Source organism: Sebastes umbrosus, unplaced genomic scaffold, assembly GCF_015220745.1.
Source record: "Sebastes umbrosus isolate fSebUmb1 unplaced genomic scaffold, fSebUmb1.pri scaffold_161_arrow_ctg1, whole genome shotgun sequence".
NCBI classification, from domain to species: Eukaryota; Metazoa; Chordata; class Actinopteri; order Perciformes; family Sebastidae; genus Sebastes; species Sebastes umbrosus.
This window is the reverse complement of record NW_023618478.1, coordinates 45,001-52,788: the sequence shown is the minus strand read 5'-3', so window position 1 is coordinate 52,788 and position 7,788 is coordinate 45,001. Positions and strand designations below refer to the sequence as shown.

The 7,788-nt window shown below is 44.4% G+C and overlaps 1 protein-coding gene across 1 annotated transcript in view; it reads left to right on the top strand.

Moving 5' to 3' along the window:
- The first annotated feature begins 435 nt into the window (after positions 1–435).
- Positions 436–7,788, top strand: part of vps13c (vacuolar protein sorting 13 homolog C) — a 40,850-nt gene continuing 33,497 nt past the window's right edge. Inside the window, exons 1-11 of the mRNA XM_037763129.1 lie at positions 436–546; positions 749–808; positions 911–1,061; positions 1,149–1,265; positions 1,381–1,484; positions 1,637–1,804; positions 2,741–2,776; positions 4,540–4,844; positions 6,696–6,843; positions 6,931–7,039; positions 7,561–7,694. Of these exons, the coding sequence (XP_037619057.1) occupies positions 436–546; positions 749–808; positions 911–1,061; positions 1,149–1,265; positions 1,381–1,484; positions 1,637–1,804; positions 2,741–2,776; positions 4,540–4,844; positions 6,696–6,843; positions 6,931–7,039; positions 7,561–7,694 (1,443 nt within the window). The remainder of the gene's footprint in view (positions 547–748; positions 809–910; positions 1,062–1,148; positions 1,266–1,380; positions 1,485–1,636; positions 1,805–2,740; positions 2,777–4,539; positions 4,845–6,695; positions 6,844–6,930; positions 7,040–7,560; positions 7,695–7,788) is intronic.

Here is a 7,788-nt window from a genome sequence, read left to right as displayed (position 1 = left end):
AGACTTTAATAGACTGCTCTGATAGTTTAGGTCACTGTGCGTACCGAAGGGAAGTCACATACCGAACCGAACGGAATGTGACAGAGCTCTGCAGAGAGACACGTTGTCGTCTCCGACCAAAACTCCGGCGTCTCCCCCGTTCCCTCCGGCCGCGGTCGGGAGGCTGAGGCAGGAAAAGCCAACACTAGGATCAGCATTGATTCATGGAGAGACCTTGGTCTGGTCAGCTAACATTACTGCCAAGCAGCTGAAATATAGAGTGATATTGTGCTTTTAGCTGACGTGTGTCTCCTCACTGTGTTGAGTGATGCTCCTTCATGTCTACGTAGAGTGAGCACAAGCGCCAGCAACAGGACGCTGACTTTAGTTGACTTAACGGACACAGGTGAAGCTGTTAACAAGACATTTCTGATTCTTACAAACAGGCCCTTTAAAATGTGTGGTGTTGGTGTGTTTTTTTGTTCAGACGGCAGGAACCATCCTCTCCACCTGATCAGCTCCTCGGAGAAGCAGGGCTCCGACCTGCTGAAGGTTGAGTTCATCAAGGTGAGCGCAAACACAAGCTTGTTTGTTTGGGGAGTGATGGGTAACACTGATGATGTAATGCTGCTGATGATGAAATGCTGATGATGTAATGCTGATGATGTAACACTGATGATGTAACACTGATGATGTAACACTGATGATGTAACGCTGATGTTACGTCCGATTCCAGATGTGAACATGTTTTTGTGTGTCTGTCCGACAGGCCGACCCCGGCGGTCCCAGCTTCCAGACGCTGTTCAACAACACGGAGCAAACACTGAAGGTGGGTGGACGAGGTTTCCATAGCAACAGATGGCAGGATCCATATATGAAATAACCAGGTGTTGACAGGTGTCTCACAGCTGTTTCCCTGCTGGTGTTTCAGGTAGAGTTCTCCTCTCTGGACTTCCTCCTTCACACTAAAGCTCTGCTGTCAACCATCAACTACTTGAACAGCGCCGTGCCGTCGCAACTCACCGCCACCCGCGACCGGGACAACAAAAAACAGGTGGAGAAGCCCGGACAGGGCCGGACAGGTGAGTCCATACTGTCTGCTCACAGGTGTTGTCCCCGTCTGATGTTCTGTATCTGACAGGAAGCACCTTTGACTCGTGTCTCTGCAGTGTCTAAAGGAACCAAAGATGGCGGCGTGTTCAGCTTCAAGCTGTTCGCCATGTTGGGTTGTTTCCACGTGGAGGTGTGTGACGATCGCTGCAGCATCGCTGACATCAGAGTCCAAGGTACGAACACATGGTTTCATTCAATCTGAAGGAGTAAAGTGACCGTTCAAGCCCTTTCCTGTTAGTAACCATGGTGACGTGTTTAGTGGGTTAAATGATCATGTGACGCCTGCAGGTATCGATGCGTCGGTGTTGGTGCGGGCGAAGGAGACGGAGGTGTTCGCTCGACTCAGAGACATCGTGGTCACAGACGTCAACCCCAGAACCATCCACAGAAAGGTCACGACCTCATATTGTATTGTCGTCGCTGTGCCGTTCTGTATTCATTATTATTCATTAAAGCTTTATATGAGATGATGCTGACCTCGTTCTTCCTCACCTCTCCTCTTCCTCCCCGTTCTTCCTCCCCCCTCCTCTTCCTCCCTCTGCAGGCGGTGTCCATCATGGGCGAGGAGGTGTTCAGCTTCAAACTCTCCTTGTTTCCGGGTGCGACGGAGGGGGACGGTTACACGGACACGTCGAGGGTGGACGGGAAGGTCACGATGCGTCTGGGCTGCATCCAGATCGTCTACCTGCACAAGTTCCTCATGTCGCTGCTGGTCAGATATTATACATCTATATACATGTATATCATATTTATACAGGTATCTACAGTATTTACACAGCATCTATTTGTGTATATATATATCTATGTATATTTATGTATATATGTATATTTGTGTATATATACACAAATATACATAGATGTGTATTTTTGTGTATCTATATATGTATGTGTGTATATCTGTGTGTGTGTGTGTGTGTGTGTATATATATATATATTTTTGTATATATACACAAATGTACATATACACAAGTATACATATATATGCACAGATATAGATATACACACAAATGTACACATATACACAAATATACATGTATACACAAATATACATATAAACACAAATATACATATATACACAAATATACATATAAACACAAATATACATATCTATGTATATTTTTTGTACATATACACAAATATACATATTATGCACAATTTAACTTATAAACTCAAAGATTCATATTTATACATAGACACATTTATTGGCTGTATGTATTTGTCGGTTTGTGTTTTCAGTTGCAGTAGTTTATATATATTTAGAAGTGTTATACGTAGATTTGTTTGTACTGAGCGTATCGTGATGTTTTTGTCTGATCATTTCAACATAAAGTCACTGACAGATGAAATATGAGCTTTTAGAACATCGTGATTTAAATGAGGAATATTTCAGTGTTCTTACGGGGGAGTTGATTTACAGACGTCTCTTTATACGTCCACGGACACACACTCATTTTCAGTCCAAAATGGCGGCAGCGCTACCGCAGCGCCATCTAGCGGCTTTTAAAGTGAACTTTAAAGTGTGATGTGTTTCTTATTGTGACAACTGAACATGCTGTGTTTCCTGTTTCCTGTTTCTTGTTGCATGCTTCTCTCTACAGTTTCTTGTGTCTCATGTTTCTCGTCTTGTTGATGTGTTTTGTTCTTCCAGGCTTCTTTTAGCTTTCAGTATGCGTCTGCTGACGAGGTACAGCTTCCAGCATGCAGCTCTGAACTGCATCAAACCTTCTGCTTTAGCTTCACTCAGCGACTCCACTGCACCTTCAGTCCACCTTAAATATCACCTGGTTTCAGGTTGTCAACAGGACGCGGTTTACCCTCGACTAGCACAGCTGCTTTTTAGTCGTCAACGACATGTTGGAACTCAGTTTGAAATCGGAGAGCAGAAAACTAAATATTCACTAACATCAGAGCTATGTATAACAGACTGTCGCTACGTATAACAGACTGTCGCTACGTATAGCAGACCGTTGCTACGTCTAACAGACCGTTGCTACGTATAGCAGACCGTTGCTACGTCTAACAGACCGTTGCTACGTCTAACAGACCGTTGCTACGTATAACAGACCGTTGCTACGTCTAACAGACCGTTGCTACGTATAACAGACCGTTGCTACGTCTAACAGACCGTTGCTACGTATAACAGACCGTTGCTACGTATAGCAGACCGTTGCTACGTATAACAGACCGTTGCTACGTATAACAGACCGTTGCTACGTATAGCAGACCGTTGCTACGTCTAACAGACCGTTGCTACGTATAACAGACCGTTGCTACGTATAGCAGACCGTTGCTACGTATAACAGACCGTTGCTATGTATAATAGACCGTTGCTATGTATAGCAGACCGTTGCTACGTATAACAGACCGTTGCTATGTATAGCAGACCGTTGCTATGTATAGCAGACCGTTGCTACGTATAACAGACCGTTGCTATGTATAGCAGACCGCTGCTACCGACTTTCATGAGTCACTGAGCAGCTTTCATAGGAGTGAACGGGCTTTGCCTCCAACGCTGTATCCATTTCTCTTTATACATCCATGGCGTCCTCTAGTGTCCTCGCCGGACCTGGTGGACATCTAACGCTGGATTTAACATTAGAGACATGGCTGCTGACTATTAATGGAACTCTTTAGCCACAAATTCACAGACTGACCGAACGCGGTCCAGACCTGTACTGGGTTTAGACCGAGTCTCGTTTAACAAAAAGAAGAGAGATTTTTCACCTTTTAGCCAAAATGCCACCGAACCGTGACTCCAGCCTCGTCAGTGTGTTTGATTAATACACCACAGCATTCATGAAATCTGAAAAATCACCTCAAACCACCTGCCACCACTTAACAGCTTTGAACTCTACCCGTCTGAGCCTGCGAGAACGCCGAATCCTCGCCGAATCCTCGCCGAATCCTCGCCGAATTTTCGCTCGATCCTCGCCAAAACGCGATGTTTTGTAGGATGCCGACAGGTCGACGGAGGGATGAAGGAATGCTTTTCATGCGACACTTATCAGAACTCACTTCCTCCATTCGTGCTATGCAACTCACTCAGCCGCCATCATTACCCCCCCCGTTCCCTCACTGCCACCCCCCCACCCTCCCGTCAGTCACATGACCTCTGCCTGTGTGACCTCACTTCCTTCCTTTGAAATGGAACTTTTTGAATTTCATTTTTGTTTCAAAAACTTTCAAAAACAACAACAAAAGAATCGTTATAAGAAGAAAATTAAACAACTAATGTTCACCTAAATTATATATATATAATATATACACTATCCCTCTGAAGGTTTCTGAAACAGAAATGACGGCGTACACTCCGTGCAGGCAGTGAACGCCTCACATCGACTCCCTCTTGACCTTGCTCCTTCATGACGTTTTCTCCTCGTCTTCATCACGTAACGCTGGTGTCGTTTTTGTCGTCCTCACTCCCGATGATGTCTTTCTGTTCTTCAGATGTTCGTCGACAACTTCCAGACGGCCAAAGAAGCTCTGAGCGCCGCCACGGCTCAGGCGGCGGAGAAGGCGGCGTCCAGCGTTCGGGGCTTCGCCCAGAAGAGCTTCCGTCTGTCCATGGACATCAAGCTGAAGGCTCCGCTCATCATCATCCCCCAGTCCTCCACCTCCCATAACGCCGTGGTGGTGGACCTGGGTCTGATCACGGTGGGGAACAGCTTCTCTCTGCTGCCGGCGGAAGGTTTCTCTCTGCCGGCGGTGGTGGACAAGATGGACGTGAAGCTGACGCAGCTGAAGCTCTCCAGGTAGCAACACTGAATAACAATTCAGTAGAAGTGAAAAGATGTTGTTCTTTAAAGCCCAGTGAATCACTGCGTCAGTGAATCACTGCGTCAGTGAATCTGTGCTTATGTCTCATAAGTTGTTGCAGCAGTTTTTGGGGTTGATACCTTTTTTTACACAGATTTGGTGCTGAATTTAACCATTTTTTACCACTGGAGAATTGATAAAAATGCTCAATAATCCCTCCAAAATACCACATTAAGACACCAAGACCTTGAGGAACACCATAAAAAAATACATGCTGTGATTTGGGATCAAAATCTTTTTGAGATTTCTGCAAGAATTGGCATTTTTCAGCGATTGGATGGCGAGCACTTCTGTTGTGTAAACTGCTTAGAAACTCCCTTATTGTCAATCTAGCTAGGAAAGCCATCAAAAAGAAAAAAAAAATTTAAGAAAATAAATGTCCAAAAATGTAAAAATAAAAATCTTAAAAATTTCTAAAAATGTTTAAAAAAAAGTCCAACAAAAGTCCGAAAAAATGTCTGAAAAATGTCCCAAATTTTTTTTTTTTAAAGTTTTAAAAAATGTCCAAAAATATCCGACAAAAGTCAAGAAAAATAAAAAAAAAAACAATGTCCGAAAAATGTCTGAAAAAATCGAAAAATGTCCAAAACACTATACAAAAAATGTCCAAAGAAATGTCCAAAATAACATCCCCAAAAACTCAGAAAAATGTCCAACAAATGTCTGAAAAATGTCCAAAAAAAGTAAAGAAAAAAAAGTTTTAAAAAAAAATTCCCAAAATATCCGACAGATGTCCGAAAAAAAAATGTCTGAAAAATTCCCAAAATATTTCCAAAATAACGTCCAAAAAACCTCAGAAAAATATGAAAAAGAACGGAAGAATTTCTGAAAAATGTCCAAAGCCAATCATCCTCTGAATGCTCTAGGTCTCTAGTTTGATCCATCCATCCTCTGAATGCTCTAGGTCTCTAGTCTGATCCATCCATCCTCTGAATGCTCTAGGTCTCTAGTCTGATCCATCCATCCTCTGAATGCTCTAGGTCTCTAGTTTGATCCATCCATCCTCTGAATGCTCTAGGTCTCTAGTATGATCCATCCATCCTCTGAATGCTCTAGGTCTCTAGTTTGATCCATCCATCCTCTGAATGCTCTAGGTCTCTAGTTTGATCCATCCATCCTCTGAATGCTCTAGGTCTCTAGTTTGATCCATCCATCCTCTGAATGCTCTAGGTCTCTAGTCTGATCCATCCATCCTCTGAATGCTCTAGGTCTCTAGTCTGATCCATCCATCCTCTGAATGCTCTAGGTCTCTAGTTTGATCCATCCATCCTCTGAATGCTCTAGGTCTCTAGTCTGATCCATCCATCCTCTGAATGCTCTAGGTCTCTAGTCTGATCCATCCATCCTCTGAATGCTCTAGGTCTCTAGTTTGATCCATCCATCCTCTGAATGCTCTAGGTCTCTAGTTTGATCCATCCATCCTCTGAATGCTCTAGGTCTCTAGTTTGATCCATCCATCCTCTGAATGCTCTAGGTCTCTAGTTTGTGGCTGTAAAGTTTCATGAGGCTGTGATTATCCTAGAGGTCACCACAGGTCATTTTATAGTGAGTGAGGTCAATGAAATGTCTCCTATGGGGACTAACATCATCACACATGAATACAGTTGGGCTCATTGGATCCACCAGAGTCTCAGCTTTACAGTGAGACCCAGTTTATGTAATTCAAGACTGTTTAGGGACCCCAGTATGCAGAAATATTCAAATACACCATTTTAGTATCTGAACAAACCATGACGACCCAACAGAGAACAGGAAGCTGATTAAATGTTGACTGAACGTGTTTTTAGAACCACGCTGCAGCAGGACTCGTCCCACCAGGACATCGAGATCCTCCAGCCAATCAACCTAGAGCTGCTCGTCACCAGGAACCTGGCTGCTTCCTGGTTCACCAAGATCCCCGGAGTCCAGGTCCAGGGAGTCCTGCGGTCCCTCAACGTAGGTCTCACTCGTTCGTTGTGGTTTAAAACTGTGATTTAAGTGTTCTTTCCAGAGTCAGATATAAACCTGTTGTGTGTTCGTCAGATGAGTCTGGGCAACGAGGACCTCGGTGTGCTGATGAAGATCCTGGTGGAGAACATCGGGGAGGGCAGTAAGGAGCACAGCATGGACGTCAAGAGACAGGTGGCTCAAGGTAACTTCACCCAGTGCATGGTGGGAGATCTGACAGGAACTCTTTATTTACTTTAAACACCACATCTCCGGTCATCATCAACACTGATCATATAGACCCTTAATGTGTGGACGTCATGATGAGGTCACGGTGTCAGCTGGAGGCTAACCAAAGGAAAGACTGGAGGCCAACGCTAGCAGTGGGCTAACATTAGCTGGAGGCTAACCAAAGGAAAGACTGGAGGCCAACGCTAGCAGTGGGCTAACATTAGCTGGAGGCTAACCAAAGGAAAGACTGGAGGCTAACTCTAGCAGAGGGCTAACATTAGCTGGAGGCTAACCAAAGCAAAGACTCCAGCTAACACCGTGATTTATACGCCCACTAAACACGTCACCATGGTTACTAACAGGAAAGGGGATCATAGAATACCTTACTTTACCTTTGAGTTCTAGACTCACCTGGTTAAAATCACCTGAAGATCGTCTGAAGATCTGAAGACAGAGGTATATATAAATATTTGAATGACTATTTTCCCTCCTCAGAGAAGGCGGAGCTTGCTGAGCAGCAGGTGGAGGTGGTGTCGTCACAGACGGGATCTGATGGCGTGTCGGCCGCCACCAACGGCGGTCTGACTGAAAACACCATCAACATTCTCCTGAACTTCGAAATCAAAGAAGTACGAAAGTCTGTGAAACATCAGAAACCATAAAACTAAAACAGGAAACGTTTGTCTATTTACTCGGATTGTTCCTCCAACATGGCGGCGTTCT